This window comes from Mustela putorius, unplaced genomic scaffold (genome assembly GCF_011764305.1).
Source record: "Mustela putorius furo isolate JIRA1106 unplaced genomic scaffold, ASM1176430v1.1 tig00000407_pilon_pilon_pilon, whole genome shotgun sequence".
Taxonomy (NCBI): domain Eukaryota; kingdom Metazoa; phylum Chordata; class Mammalia; order Carnivora; family Mustelidae; genus Mustela; species Mustela putorius.
Window position 1 is genome coordinate 13,504,251 of NW_025421373.1, and position 15,950 is coordinate 13,520,200.

General features: G+C 40.4%; 1 protein-coding gene across 3 annotated transcripts in view; it reads right to left on the reverse strand.

The window, feature by feature from the left end:
- Window positions 1-14,204: 14,204 nt before the first annotated feature.
- MROH2B (maestro heat like repeat family member 2B) overlaps window positions 14,205-15,950 on the reverse strand; it is a 63,288-nt gene continuing 61,542 nt past the window's right edge. For all 3 annotated transcript variants that reach the window (XM_004737959.2, XM_004737957.2, XM_004737958.2), the window contains 2 exons: window positions 15,290-15,355; window positions 14,205-14,844 (listed from right to left, as the gene is read on the reverse strand). In XM_004737959.2, the coding sequence (XP_004738016.2) occupies window positions 14,738-14,844; window positions 15,290-15,355 (173 nt within the window). In that variant the 3' untranslated portion in view covers window positions 14,205-14,737. The remainder of the gene's footprint in view (window positions 14,845-15,289; window positions 15,356-15,950) is intronic.

Here is a 15,950-nt window from a genome sequence, read left to right on the forward strand (position 1 = left end):
TTGTTCTTTGGATTTTTTTTATTATGTTTAATTTTAAAGACTCCATGAAGAATTATGTGTTCTTTTTAAATATATTTTTGTTTTTTAAACTGCTTTAGTGAGATATGATTGACATGGAAAAAGCTATACACACTTCATATATAAAACTCCAATGAGTTTGGGGATAAGTATACATCAATCAAGACCATAAAGATATCCATCATCTCCTAAAGTTTTCCCCCACCTCTCTTGTTATCATTGTTGTTGTTATTTATTTATTTATTTTCATGGTAAGAACACAACATAAGATCTTCCTTCTTAGGAAACAATTTTAAAAGAATTTATTTATTTATTTGACAGGCAGAGATCTCAAGTAGGCAGAGAGGGAGATTGGCAGCGGGGGGGTGGGGTGGGGGTGGGTATGGGTGTGGAAGCAGGCTCCCCACTGAGAAGGGAGCCAGATGCAGATGCTGGGCTTGATCCCAGGACCCTGAGATCATGACCTAAGCCGAAGGCAGAAGCTTAACCCACTGAGCCACCCAGGCACCCCAAGAATTTATTTATTTTAAGGAGAGAGCACGCCCTCAAGGTAACAGGGAGAGGAGCAGAGGGGAAGGGAGAGGAGGTAACCTCCAGGAGACTTTTCATGCTGAGTACTGCCCGAGTGGAGAGCGTGATATGGGGGTCCATCCCATGCCCCGAGGATGATGACTTGAGCCGAAACCAATAGTGAGGTACTCAACGGATTGAGCCATGCAGGTACCTCCCCTTCTTAGAAAATTATAAGTATATATCACAGTATTGTTAGCTCTAGGCATTTTAGCTAACATGTAGCTACAGCAGTGGTATAGAGTGGATCTTCAGAATTCACTCATCTTGTATAACTAAACTTTGTTACTCTCCGAGCATCACATTCCCAAGTCCTCCCTCTCTTCTTTATGAATTTGACTATTTTAGCTTATACACATAAGTGAGATTATTATAGTATTCTTTCATTGTTTGCTTTATTTCATTTAGCATCGTGTCCACTGGATCCATCCGTATTGTCACAAGTGGCAGGATTTCCTTTTCTCTAAGGCTGCGTAATTTTTCGTTGTATGTGTAGACCACATTTTCTTCATTTTTCCATCCACGGATGAACACTGAGATTGTTTCTCTATCTTGGGTGTGATGAATACCTCTTCAGGATCCGGAATTCAGTTCCTTTGGATATTTGCTAGAAATGCAATTGCTGGATCATATGGTAGTTTTATTTATAATTTTTTGAGGAACCGCCATACTATTTTCCACAGTGGCTGTGCCAGTGTGTTCTTACCTGAAACCCAGGTCTGATTCACGTCCAGATTCATTTACCATATTGTCCTTTGAGCGAAGATTCAGAGAATATATTGAATTATAAGGATACAGTTTCAGGGATGCCTGGGTGGCTCAGTTGGTTAAGTGTCTGTCTTTGGCTCAGGTCATGATCTTGGGGTCCTGGGATTGATTCCCACATCTTCAGCTCCCTGCTCAGTGGGGAGTCTGTTTCTCCCTTTCCCTGCTTGTGTTTTTTCTCTCATTCTCTCTCTCACACACAAATCAATGAATAAAATAAAATAAATACAAGGAGGCAGGTTTAAGTAGATTGAAAACAATAATATCCAGAAATGTTTAATTGAGGCCAACAGCATTTATTAGAGGTTATTAGGAAGTCAATTTCTACCCTAGGTAAGGGGATAGATTTGAAAATGCCAGGCTCAAGAGGCAGATCCCAAAACAGAGCTGAACAAATACTTTCTTTGGGAGGATGAGATTAGTATCCTTCCAATAATTTCTCCTCTTGTCTTAAGTTAGTAGGGAGTTAAATGTCTACTACTTATGAACAACCACCCTCCTTTTGTAACTAATACAGATGATATGGTCAACATTATCAAATGCTATAGGAGAGTCCAATGAAGTCTGAAAAAAAGGAATTTGCAGATTTGACAACTAAGGCTTGAGAAAGAAATTTCCCAGAGTTAGTGGAGGAAAAGTAAGGGTTTAGTGAAGACTTGGTGGAGAAGGAAGGAGCAGTGAATGAGGCTGTAGAGAGATGCCATCTTGAGGAAATATTAAATTTTGTGCCTTTTTTCTTTTCTGAACATTCTTGACCTTTCCTCTAGTTAAAGATCTTCACCGTTGCTTGTAAAAGAACTAGAATCATTGCAGTGAGTCTGCAAGGAGAAAGTAACTTTCAACACTAAGTCTTCTAAAATGTTTTGAAACTTTGAAAATAGGCTTTTGAGCGTCTAAAGAGAAGACTTTGATGGAAGACAGGAGGACTGTTTATACAGGAAAATTGACTGTGTAGCAAATGCGGGAGGAAGTGTGAGAATTTCCCCTGCTTGCCCTTCCCACTGCCTCGGGCAGGTGAGGGTCCTCTGGGTTAGAATGGGATATAACTTTGGAGGAGAAGACAGAAATAGTTGAAGTTGAAGTTGTCTGGACCTAGTGGGGGACAGAGGAGGAGGAGGGAATTGGTTGGTGCATTAACCATCACAAGCTTCTGGGAACTACATGGGAACAAAGCCACTTCCACAAGTCATCGTTCACAATTTAAAGGGACACAGCAAGTCAGCTGAACAGAGAAGCTGCTCTGGAAGATCTTTTAATCACTCCGAAGAGTGTATTTTTAAAAATTATTATTTTATTTAAATTCAACTAATTAACATGTAGTGTATTATTAGTTTCAGAGGTGGTTCAGTGATTCATCAGTTGTGGAGAACACCCAGTGCTTATTACATCACGTGCCCTCCTTATTAGCATATGATTTCACTCAGACATGGAATTTACGAAACAAAACAGAATCATAAGGGAAGGGAGGGAGAAATAAAATAAGACAAAACGGAAAGTAACTTCTTGTGACACTTCACACATTTCCTAATAACTGACGGACAGAAGTGCTGGTTATCAATGCCGTGAGATTTGGTGAACCCCATCCAGGCCACTCCCCCTCCCCCCCCCAACAATCTGGGACACTTGTAATCCCTTGAAACAGAGGGAAGGTTCTTATGTTTAGGTGTGGTATAGTGGGGGTATGGAGTGGCAAGAAGAAATGCCTGACAAACGACCCCTGGAACTCTGAGTTACCTGGCACCTAGCCAGCTAACCATTTAATCTGACCCCCCCCCCCAACACGCGCTGGAAATGTCATAGCTAATCTCAGCTTCATATGAGAATTGTGAACCCATTTTGTTGTTAAGTAGTCACTCTGAGCTATCGGTGCTGGGTAGATGGTGTACCCAGCATTGCCAAAAACAAGTTGTTATATGCCTTTACCTTTTGGTTATGTGTATTAATATTATATATTAATTAATAGGATATAATTAAGTAATAATATTATATAAGATTAATAATAATAATTGTCTGTGTTAATGAATATTTTGAACCCCATAGCTTATCATCTGTTCTATATTTTCGTTCTATGGGCACCAAAATTTCTTATACCCACACACTCACTCACTCACTAACCCACCAAGGGCATTTGGATTATTTCTGATAGCTGGTGGAGGAGGTCATCATAAACTTGAAGATAAACTAAGATGTTACATACTTTGGGTAGGAAATGAAGTAAGTGTTCAGGTGTACCGGCTCTACCTACTCTTTTTCTGAGGTAGAAGAGAGAGACGGAGGAGGGACAAGATAAGAGAAAATAAGAGAGAGAGAGAGAGAGAGAGTCATTTTCAGTACAGAGTTAGCAGAACCAGCAGTCACATTGTCTTTCTACCTCCCAGTGCATGGAGATTTTTCCTTCTTGATGGACTAAAGTGCATTCAATACTTGTGCTAGAAATGGAATGACCTGTTTCTCTTTCAGAACACTGAGCCAGAAAGCAACCACAGTAGGAGGCAATTTCCGTTAATATCTGAGAAACCAGAGGTATATGCATGCCTTTCAATTACCTTGGTCTTTCAGGCAGCTCACACATTTGGGGACAAGAAAGCTTGATGGCATGATAGGACTCCCTGCCGTGACAACCAAAGCACTTACAATTTGTCTTTTTATTTATTCCTGTCAGACAAAGCTCCAGATTTACACTAAAAACATCAATCACATAGGGAAATTTGCTTTTTTTAAGCCAAGGGTTAACAAGACCAGATAGAAAGAGTGTCGTTGTTTGAGAAGAAAGGGGCTGATGGTGACTAGGTGGGTAGGAGAAGAAAGACAATAAAATGTTATTTTTGATTCGCAGGCTGAGGACAATTTCCTGTGAAAGGACAAACAGAAAGCACTGCCCTGTTATCATAGTTATTTGCACGCATCCTTGGGGGAGGAGACTTGTACTGAAGATCCGGAGTGGGGGGCACCCTTATGTATGCAGATCAATGATGTTTAGGACAGAGATGCATCGACCCAAGGCACAAAGCCTATGTGCCGTAGAATGAGTGTCCATCATATAATAATCAACTGATCAAGTCGGCTAGGAACACAGAGAGGTCAAGAAATTTTCTGTAATCATGAAATGAAATTTTCTCATCAAAGAAAAAATTCCCAGAAACCTCAAAAGAAAGTGATCAACACTAAAGGCTCTGCATTGGTGTATTATTAGACTATATGCAACCCACAAGTACATTAGGACAGTATTTAATAAAGGGCTCCAACTGAACTCCAAGTCTGAAAACCCTTCTCCGCAGAAATACTGAGCGTTAAGAGGAATTCCTGAGGTTAGGTGTATGTCAAACTGGACAAGCATACTAACTGTACGATTACAGCCCTATGGCATTAAATACTTTGGTATAACGATAAGGAGTCCTCTAAAGTAACTCGAGTCTCTTAAGAATATGGTTATTGCCTTTCTACTATGGACATGGTGCACAGAATTCATTAGAAGTGAGAGAAAGGCACCTTTGAGGAGATCTTGCCCCCAAACTTCCTCCAGACTGGTAAGGATAGGGACTTGTCTGAGAGGGTTCTGTGCCTCCTGTGGCTCAGTACATTGGCTCAATAAAATGTTCATTTTATAGTCATTTTTCTTTTTCTATTTTTTAAAAAGTTTTTATTTATTTATTTGAGAGAGAGAATGGGAGAGAAAGAGAGCAAAAGTCATTGAGCAGGGGGAGGAGAGGGACTGGGAAGCCTGATGTGGGGCTCCATCCCAGAACCCTGAAATTATGACTTGAGCCAAAGGCAGATGCTTAAACGACTGAGCCTCCCAGGTGCCCCAATATAGTAATTTTTCTATAGTCACCTAGTTAGTTAGCAGAAGACCTAGTCTGGAAATGGCTTCCTAGGGGAGCGCTTACTTGTCTCACTGCAGTGCTGGCCTTTTTTCTGTGCTGTAGATGTGTGGTTGTTGTTTGAGTTGTGTCTTGCCAGACTTGGGAGAGGTAATGAGCTGTGGGATGGGGCCTCTTGCTACACCTGTAGGGGCTGGTATCCTGAAATACTAACTTAGCCTTAAAGGGGTGTGCTTTGTCTTTTGTGGCATGGAAGTATGTCCCTTTTATTTCTCTTCTTTTTTGTCTTTTGAATAAAGATGGCAGATTTCCTCTCACTGTCCCTGTGGAATATTGATTAAGGGTGAAGAGGCTTGCTGTTGAAAATCATGGTAGAGAACAAGGCAGAGGAGTTAAGCAAGAAACTTGGAAATTCCCAAGTCTAAATATTGACATACAAGCCTAGATTCTGGGAAAGTTCATCTTGGAATGCTGGTTTATTATGAGATTGATGCTCCTACTTTAGCAGTAGAAGTGGCTGCTGTTGACAGTTCCCTTGGACGCAGACTGGGAATTATGACCCTATGATGAACATTCTCTCCCATTTTGTTGAGAGAAAGAACAAGACTTTAGTCAGTTCTGGCAGCTATAATGAAATATCATGGCCTGGTGGCTGAAACAATAAATATTTGGAAGTGCCTGGCTGGCTCAACTGGTAGAGCATGTGACTCAATCTTGGGGTTGTAGCTTGAGTCCCACCTTGGGTGTAGAGATTACTTGAAACTAAGTAAGTAAACTTAAAAAAATTAAAAATTAGCCAACCAAACATTTACTTTTCACAGTTCTGGAGGGTAGGAAGTCCAAGATTAAGGTCCTTGCAGCCTGGATGTCTGGTAAGGAAGGTTCTCTTCCTGGTTGTCAGCGGCTATTTTCTTGCTGTGCCCTTACCTGGTCTCGTTTTTTCCTTATGAAGGAACTAATCCCACTATGGGAGTTCTACTGTATGAACTCTGACCTCATCTAAACATAGTTACCTCTCAAAGGCTTCATCTCCAAATGCCATCATATTGGGGTTTAGGGTTTCGACATACAAATTTTGAGGGGATACATTTAGCCCATGACAGAGACCATGAGGTACTGTGATGTGATTAATGGTCAAATGTGTTGCTTTGAGCTTGACCTTTTACAATCTTGGCAGGTAATGCAAAGATATCAAAATAAATTTATTGAGCCAGAGATATTTTCTCTGCATATTGTGGGAGAAATTTTTCTCTCATATTATCATGGCAGTGCTTCAGATGCCCAATATGGGTTCTAAGCAACTCAGACTAGGACATATGATCTCTTCTGAGAAGGAATGTTGGAACCCAATCTTGGGATGTGGAATGCAAAGATCTGAATCCCAGAAAAGAGCAACATTAATATTTAAACCTAAAACTTCTGTGTTGCTTATTAGTGCCAGTCCTTGCTGTGAGAACTTTATAGATATTAACTCATTTAATCAGTTTAACAACACTAGGAATAAGTACAGTAATTAGCTTCATTTTAGAAATGAAGGCGTGGTGGCATGGAGAAACAAAGAAATTTAGTGAACTTCACACAGCAAATGCAAGAACCAGGATTCAAATCCAAGCCCTTTGGTTAAGTTAATCATATTCTTAACCACTATACTGATGTGTTACAGATGGTAATAGTACTTTTCATTGATATAAAACCTTAACAGATTCTAAAATTTTTGCTATACTTGTCCCATTCAAAATAAACCAACATTCAGGATTAGATTTTTTTTTTTTTTGCTGAAATAAAAAGTCAGTAGTTAACTTCTGTAACTGTTCAAAAAGACTCAGCTGTATAAAAATGATGAATTTCTCAAACCGATCTTTTAAAATGGATTGAAACAAATTTTTGGAGCTCCAGTGCTCGTTTAATCTATACTGTGTATATGGGTGTGTATGTGTTTGAGTGGGCCTAAGCGTATATGCACTGAAAATGGGACTGTTAAAATTTGACCTTGAGCATATGGAGCTTTACTAAACACTGGCTTATATTATTAAATAATACTTAACCTTCTAAATATTTTGGAGACTTTAAGATATCTTTCTGTTATTGATTTCTAGTTCAGTACCATTGCAGCTAATAGAATCTGCTTTATATGATTTCAGTCCTTTTCAATTTACAGAGATTTGATTTGGGGCCCAGCATATGATCTATCTGGTGAATAATCAATGTATACTTGAAAGGAAGTTGCATTCTGCTGGTCAGTGGCGTGTACCACACATGTCAATAAGGTCAGGTTGGTTGATGGTCTTGTTCAAGTCTCCTATAACCTTGTTGATGTTCAGTCAGGTTGTTCTATCCGTTATTGAGAGTGCTGACATCTCCAACTATGTGGACTTATCTCCTCCTTTCAATTCTATCAGTATCTGCTTCATCTAATTTAAAACTCTGTTATTAGGTACATAAACTTTCAGGGTCATTATGTCCTCTTGATGACGTGACCCATTTATTGCCATGAAAAGTCTCTTTATCTCTGATGTATTCTTTGTGTTGAAGTCTACTTTGTCTCATATAGCTATTCCAATCTTCCTCTGACTAGTATAAAAGAAACCTATGTAAGTAGGACTTAGATAAGTAGAGTGTATTAGGGCTCTCCAGAGAAAGAGAACCTATCTCTCTCTCTTGATCTAAAATATATGTATATTATATATTTATTATAAGGAGTTGTCTCAGTGATTGTGGAGGTTAAGAAGTTGCACTATCTACCATATGCAAACAATAGATGCAGAAACCCCTCGTATAAATTCTAGTTGTGTGGTGACTGCCTATTGCACAGAACTATCTGAAACCAGGCCTGAGTTTTCTCTTCCTCCATCAACTGATCAGTGGGAAAATCCCCATGAGGCCACAGGTGCACACTGAGACACAGAAAGCAGTGTAGCTGAATAAGGATAGTTTGGGTTACTTCCTCACGTAACTTGTACCTTTAGGACCTGCTTGGGCCTGATCACTTCTATTTGACGATGGAGTGCTGCTGTGCATGCCCAACTTTATGGCTTGGGGTGTCAGATAATATCCAGTTAATGATGGGCAGCTCACGTTGCATGGTAACTTGGGGGTCCCTGATTAAGCATTCAGGCTCTACTAAGGCCTACTAACAGCCCAAGAATGCTTTCTCAATAGGAAAGTAGTTATTTGTGGAGAATGGCAGGGATTTATTTCAAAATCCTAAGGCCCTAGACGGGATTGCCCTATAGGGTCCTGCCAAATGCTCTAAACAGCACTTCTATCTGCCACCAACACTTCAAGCACCCCTGGATGTGTTGGATCTCGGCCCATGAGCACAGCAGCTTCAGACCAGCCCGGATCTGCTGAGAACCTTTTCTTATCCTATGATTCACTCAACACTGGAAGTCCGTGAGTGGACTGGAGTAACATACCCAACTGAGGAATATGTTGCCTCTAAAATTCAAAGAGGTCCAGTAGGCATTGTGCCTTTCTTGGTTGGTAGGAGGGGCCAGATGCAACAACCCATCCTTCACCTCAGATAGAGAGTATCTTGACATGCTTAGACACTGGCATCCTAAAAATTTCACTGAGGTTCCTGAATTTAGTCAGATTTGTGTCCCACCCTCTGATATGCAAATGTCCTATCAGGAAGTCTAGAATAGCTGCTATTTCTTTTAAATTTGGTCCAATCAGTGTATTGTCTTCAATGCAATGAGCTGGTGTGATATAGAAGAGAAAGGTGATTGAGATCCCTGGGAACTAAATTATGACAAATTCCATTTGATCACGGTGTAGGGTCCTTTCAATGTGCTTGCATTTCGTTTGTCAATATTTTGTTGAAGATTTTCACATCTGCATTCATCAGGGTCTGCAATTTTCCTGTGTCTTCCGTTCTGGGTTTGGTATCAGAGTAATTCTGGGTTCATAAAATGAGTTTGGAAGTGTTCCCTTCTTTTCTATATTTTTTGGAGAAGTTTGAAAGGATTAGTGTTAATTCTTTAAATGTTTGGTATAATTCAACAGTGAAGCTGTCTGGTCCTGGACTTTTGTTTGTTGGCAGGTTTTTTATTACTAATTCAATCTCCTTACTAGTAAATGTCCCTGTCATTTATTCTTATAATATTTCCTTAGTCCAAAAACCTATCACTACTCTCTGATTTACCAGTTTATCTACTCTGTTAGTCACATGCTAAAGTACTGATTTTATCATTTTACTGCCTTGATTAAGAATTTCTTCTGGCCACTCATTATCTTCCACATACAGTATAATTTGGTTTGTCATTCAATAGCTCTTTGCCACTTAGCCATTTTTATTTTATTTTTTTAAGATTTTATTTATTTATTTGACAGAAAGAGAGCCAGAGATAGTGAGAGATGGAATACAAGCAGGAGGAGTGGAAGTGGAAGAAGCAGACCTCTCTCTGAGCAGGGAGCCCGATGTGGGACTTGATCCCAGGACCCTAGGATCATGATCTGAGCCAAAGGCAGACGTTTAACAACTGAGCCTCTCAGGTATTCTGCCATTTTTATTTCTTAATAAAACCATCCTGCTATAGTCAGATGGGGTTTCATTCTATCTTTGTTAGAATGTCATAGACTATATAATGGCCATACCCATAAGCCTATCTACCCTCATTCACAGACCTGAGCAGAACCTCCAAAGGTTGGATGTGGAGTAATTAAAGATTTTATTATGATTTCACTGGGATCAGGGTAAAGATAAATTCCTTGTTGTTGTCTTTTTTTTAAATTTTATATATTTATTTGAGAGAGAGAGAGAGATGATGATGAAAGAGAGCACGAGCCAAGGGGCAAGTGGTGGTGGGGCAGATGGCAGAGACAGAGGGACAGGCAGACTCCCTGCTGAGCAGGGAGCCCTATGTGGAGCTTGATCCCAAGATCCTGAGATCATAACCCGAGCCAAAGGTATGTACTTAACTGACTGAGCCCCCCAGGCACCTCTAACAAAAAATTCTTATTCCCCCTCTACTCTCTCTAAAAAATTAAACGAGTCCTAGCTAACCTTTCAGACAGATAAGCAATTCTCCAGGCTCTCCAACTCCAAGCCCTCTTTTTGACCACTGTGTAGTTAAGAAGGTCTTAGGGCATTGGTCAATTTAATCCTCAGGATTTACCTCTGAGAATATTTGGAGGAAGTGGTAGGTAGTGCAGAAGGATTTCTTATCTTGTGTTTTTTGGTGGCTCCCAAATTGAAAAAGAAGCTATGAGTCACATATATTTCTAAAATTGTGTTCTCCAAATTTATCTTGCTTTCAGGATAACCACATAATTCAATATATAAAATCCAGGACAGTTTGTCCAGAAGGACTACAAATAAGTAAGGATGTTTTGTTGGGTAAATAAAGTTTGATAAAGAAGAAGTAAGAAGCAAATGCCATTTTTCACATCGTGACTTGGCCATTTTACACACACACACACACACACACACACACACATTTTTGTAATGAATCCCATTGTCTTCCCCTTAGATTGGTCTTGACTCAATATGTTTTTTACTGTCTCAGTTTTAGAGATAACCTGCAAAAAATGAGTAAGAAAGAGAAATTCTAAGAAATAATTCCCAGAGTGCAGCCAGATAAAATTGCTCGTCAGAAAGTTGCTCTCTGTCAGGGCCCTAGACGAAAGTCTCTTGATCAGCTCACACGTTCTTACCATGTTCAATGGACCATGTATTGTCTTGTGACATACTTAGGTAATCTGAAGGATATTGGTGGGGTTGGGGGCTAAATCTAGTAATTAAAAAATGCTATAAGAAAATTTTTGTTACAATCTCAGAGTTTCTTGAGGGTTCCGGATTCTTCTGGAATCTAGTCTTGTAGTTTATCCTTTAAAACTAGGGCTGTACAGGGACAATGCCAATTAAGCAATTCCCCTGGCTTCTTTCCCTGGAAACCCATTTCTTTCTTCTCATCTGTGATCTTTGTTCTCCTCTTTTCTGGTAAAACAGTTTTAGCAGGGTCAGCCAAGCTAAATGTCCCTGATTTACCAGCAGAGCCCTGGCTCTCACTGTTGGGTCAAAGAGCAAGAGTACTGAATTGCAAAACAAGTGCTTTTGAGCCCTTTAAAGAAGTGCTAGCTCATTAAGCATTTCTAGCCTAAAGTAAACACGAGTTTAAAAATGATTATTTGTCTAAATAATTGTGAGGCAAGCAACAGGAGTGAGGAATCTGTCAATTTCTTCAGTGGCTCTTCAACATGCTTTTCCTCTGTAACTCAAATTTCCCCAAGACCTTCCAGAAGTGTTTCTCCCATGGGTGATACGCATGTGTTTGAACCACAGAGAGGAACCTGTTGGAGGACTGACTGGCAAGAGAGGCTTCAAGGCAGGCTGGGGACAACTCTGTGAGGGAGGGATTAATAGCTATAATTGTTGGGGAGAGTGAAGAGATCTAAACTTTTCCTGCCACTGAGCCAGTGGCTAGTGTGATGTGAGAGCAATCAGGAAGGCTTTGATGTGTACTGCAAGGACTCTGAGGCAGCCACAGCAGGAGAACCAGCTGCCAAGCTGGGATCTTCTGACTGGAGGAGGGGGTGTTGGGTGCTTGGGGGTTGGGGGCAGCTTCCTTTTCAGCCTCCCAAGGAGGGCAGCAACATGCACAGGGCCAGGAACAAGGCCCCACAGAGGTGGGAAAATCAGTTGCTGAGTTTACATTAGTATTTGTGAGTCTAATGATACACTTGTTCATGTTATTAATATTTATATGGCATAGGTAACATTTACTTAACCATGATCTTGGGCCAGGTTTCTAACTGTTTTACACATATATGAATACATTTAATCTCCACAACAGCACCTTGAAGTAGATATTATTATCCTAATTTTACAGATGTGGAAATTAAAGTACAAAGAAATAAATAAAATCTTAAAAAAAATGTGTTGGGTATTCTTGTCAAGAAAGAATCCTTCTAAGATTAGGGTTTAGACAGATAAAGTTTCAGTGGCAATGTGGGTTTCATGTGGCTGTTCTACATAGTTTCTTTTATTTTTAAGTTGAAGTACAGTTGACACACAATGGTACTTTAGTTTCAGGTGTGCAACAGTGATTCAACAAGTCTATATGTTGTACTGTGCTTACTACAAGTGTAGCTCCCATCTGTCATCATGGAACACTATTAATACTGCATTCTACCTAATTTCTATCAATCAGTGATGAGGAAAGCTCTCTGTTGGATGGTAGGAGGGATGCAGAGTAATAGTGGAGATATATAAATTAGTATCAGACAATGTCCTGTGTCAGTCGATTTATACTCATTGTTGAGAATGTCCTATAGTTCTGAGGTGTTCAGCTCAATTTCTCTTAGGATTCTTTGCCCCATTTTGGAAACTCTCTTGTGTAATACTGTGGCTACTAGCTACATATGGGTACTTAAACTTAAAATGTTAATTCCTCAGACAGAGAAGCTACATTTCAAGATCTCAGTCGTCATATGTGGTTAGTGGCTACCATATTAGTCAGTGCAGATACAGAATGTATCCATCACTGCAGAAAGTTCTAGTGGACAGTGTTATTTTGAAAGGCTTTTGACTTGAGATAACCTGCCAAAAAAGGCCGACTAAACCCATAGCTATCACTTTCTTTTTCTTGCTCTGTTTCATATATGTTATGCTTGGGAATAGCTTCGGACTCCATTAAGAATTTAATGAAAGCCATTACCCTGAAAATGCACCTACACAATTATACAGAAATTTGTATACAACTTTGGAGGTATCATGGACTCTTTGTGTAATAGTTACCCACTGGGGCACAGAAAATTACCCCAAAACTTAGCAGCTTAAAACAACAAAGACTTACTATCTCATATAGTTTTGTGGTTCAAGAATTCCTTAGTTCAGTTAAGTGATTCTGGCTCAGGACTCCCATTAGATTGAAGTAGGGTTGCCAGACATAGCAAATACAAATACAAGATGCTCAGTTAAATTTTAATTTTATATAAACAATAAATTTTTTTCAGTGTAATAATCTCATACTTAACTAAAAAATATGCATGGTTCACCTGAAATTCAAATTTAATTGGGCCTTCTGTATTTTATCTCACAATCCAGTCATGTGTCAAACGATGGCTTTCATCGTTTGAAGACTTTCAGACTGGGGGGTCATGGATCCATTTCCAAGATGAGCACATGAACATACCTAGCAAGTTAGCTCTGGTTGTTTGTAGGAGGCATCCGTTCTTTGCCACATGGAGCTCTTTTTGGACTGCTTGAGTGTTTCCCTTACATGACAGCTGGCTTCTCCCAGAGTGATTCAAGAGAATTCGATACCATTTATAACCTTACCTCAGAAGTCCACATTTTGTAATTTCTGAAATATTGTACTGATCACACAAGTCATTTTTATTCATTGCGGGAGAGGATTAGATGAATACCAGATGCAGGAATCATGGGGGGGCCATCCAGGAGACTGGCTTCATCCTCTGCAATTTATACATGGAGTTCGTAGCCTCTAAGTTCCATAACGGTAGGATTTTTGTGTATTTTCATCATAGTCATAGCCCTGATGGCTAGAATAGTGCCCTATAAATTTTAAGCACTCAATATTTGTTAAGTGAAGGAATAAATGGACTCAATTCATATTCTTGGACCCAAAAGATTCATTTGGTCCCTAGCAGGTCTTGTAGGAACAAAAGGTGTTCCCCAAAGAGGTTGTGAATGCAGATGTTAAAATATAGGTAATAGGAATGTATAAAGGAATGCACCGGATTAATAATATTGCTAATGAATGATGGTGATGGTGGTGGTCTTCAACAAGGGCCAGCCTCTGTGTTGGAAGCTTCTTGTTATGTATATAATTTCATGTATGTGAACTTTCATGTAGGCATTGGGAAAAAGAGTGGGGAGTTATGATTCAAATGTTGTGAGGAAGGTTAACACATCCATGTTCTCTCTCTCTCTCTCTCTCTCTCTCACACACACACACACACACACACACACACACACTCAAACACTCCCCCCTCTCCAAACACACCCATGCACACCTGCCATTCAGAGGAAGGAATGTTCTGGGATAACAATAGAAAGGAAACTATGAGATTTAATACAATGTAGGTGTGGGTTTTTTGTAGAAAAAGCACCTGACATAGTCTCGACACAGAAATTACAGCCCGAGAAAGAACACACAGGTTAAAGTTTATCATAAGACTGCTTTTTAGAAAGTGAAGAGTGTGGGCAGTAATTCAAGGCTGCAGAGATAATAAAGGACAGGGTTCTGTGTGGAAATAACGGTGGCCCTCTCCTTAATGGCGGAATTGTTTCAGCTTCTGTCATTTTTCTGAGATCTGCTGGGACATAAGCTTCCCAAGATAGAGGGGTAACCTTCACAAAGCTGTGTGGCCGGCACGACACAAATCACAGGTTATCGCTCAAGTGAATTTGTGGGATTTACGTTTTACTAATGGAAGTCGGCAGGGAGACCCTAGAGGGTAAGGAATATACCATCACTTAAAGCTCCCCAGGCTAGGCACCGTCTCTTTCCTCAAGATGCTGCCAGTTTGTAGGTTGCGAGGATGAAGACAGGAGTCAGCTGTAGGAGAAGCCCGGCTGTTTATTTCTTGATGGTTTACAGAAGGATGCTTAGCTCTTTACACCTTCTCAGGAGGGTCTGCAAGGCAGCTTCGGCTGCTCTCTGGACGCTGACGCAGGGGTCTTGCCGAAGTGCTTGGAGCCCTGAAACAGGACGAACGCGGAGTTCAGTGAACGAAGAAAGGCGAGGCGCAAGCTATGTCACGGCGTGAGGCTCCACGTCAAGCTCTATGTGGAGCTGGGGCCCCCAGGCTTATGTTCTATCCCAATGGATAGGGTTTAACTCTGCAAGCTGAGAATCTATTTTAACAGTCAAAGAGCAGGAGAGAAGATCTTGACCTAGTAATCAGTAGGTTTACAGGCAACCAGAAAACAACAGTCTGTTGGGAATGATGCCTGCAAAGGGCTGGGGTTGGGGCTTGTTTTATTCTCGGGAGAAATTCCAGGATCTAGGGAGCATCAGAGACAGTCATGAGGTACTAGGATTTTCAGTATCTGGGCTAACAGGGAACTTGGTGCAGCATTAACTTTTCTTTCTCAAAGACATGTCTTGAACAACGTGCTATCAGAAACTAGGGTTGGTACTCACGTGTGGTCAGTTGTTCTTTGTCTAATAACTGCACATATTGGTTGGTCAAATTGAGAACAATGGCATCTAAAATCAACAAGGGAAAAAAAATACTAATTTCATTATAGAGGAAGAGGCCATGAAAAGTGTGTTCGGTCAGACTCTGCACCTGGTCAGAAGTTAAGTGGTCTGGCTAGTGAGTGAGCAAGTTCTGTGAGTCTTTTTGTGACCCCAGAACAATGCCAGGGTGATGTCTCCTGGGCCTTGAGTGCCATGTCTGAAAGTGGTCCCTCACCCAATGTGTACTGGGGAAAGGTTGCGCGGTGTCCTCCCGGGGGATGCCAGTTTTGGTCTGGGTTTCAAACGTGCGCAAGATAGGATCATTGTCTTCAGACGGTTTACAGTATAGATGGAGTGATTGTTCATATGATCCAATAAAAAATCCTTAGGTTTTTAACTCAGTCTTAAAGGTGGCCAAGAGAGTAGGTCTGTTCAAAGTAGACTGGATAAGTTGGGATAAGCGTCATGATAAAATTTAGAATTTCATAATAGAAGGATCCTCAGGGATTCACTTACGTTCCTCTTTTATTTCGTAGATCGGACAAAGAGATAACACAGAGAGGTTAAGTGAAGTGTCCAGAATCACAGAGCGGAGCCAAGATCTCCTGGTCTCCTCACCAAC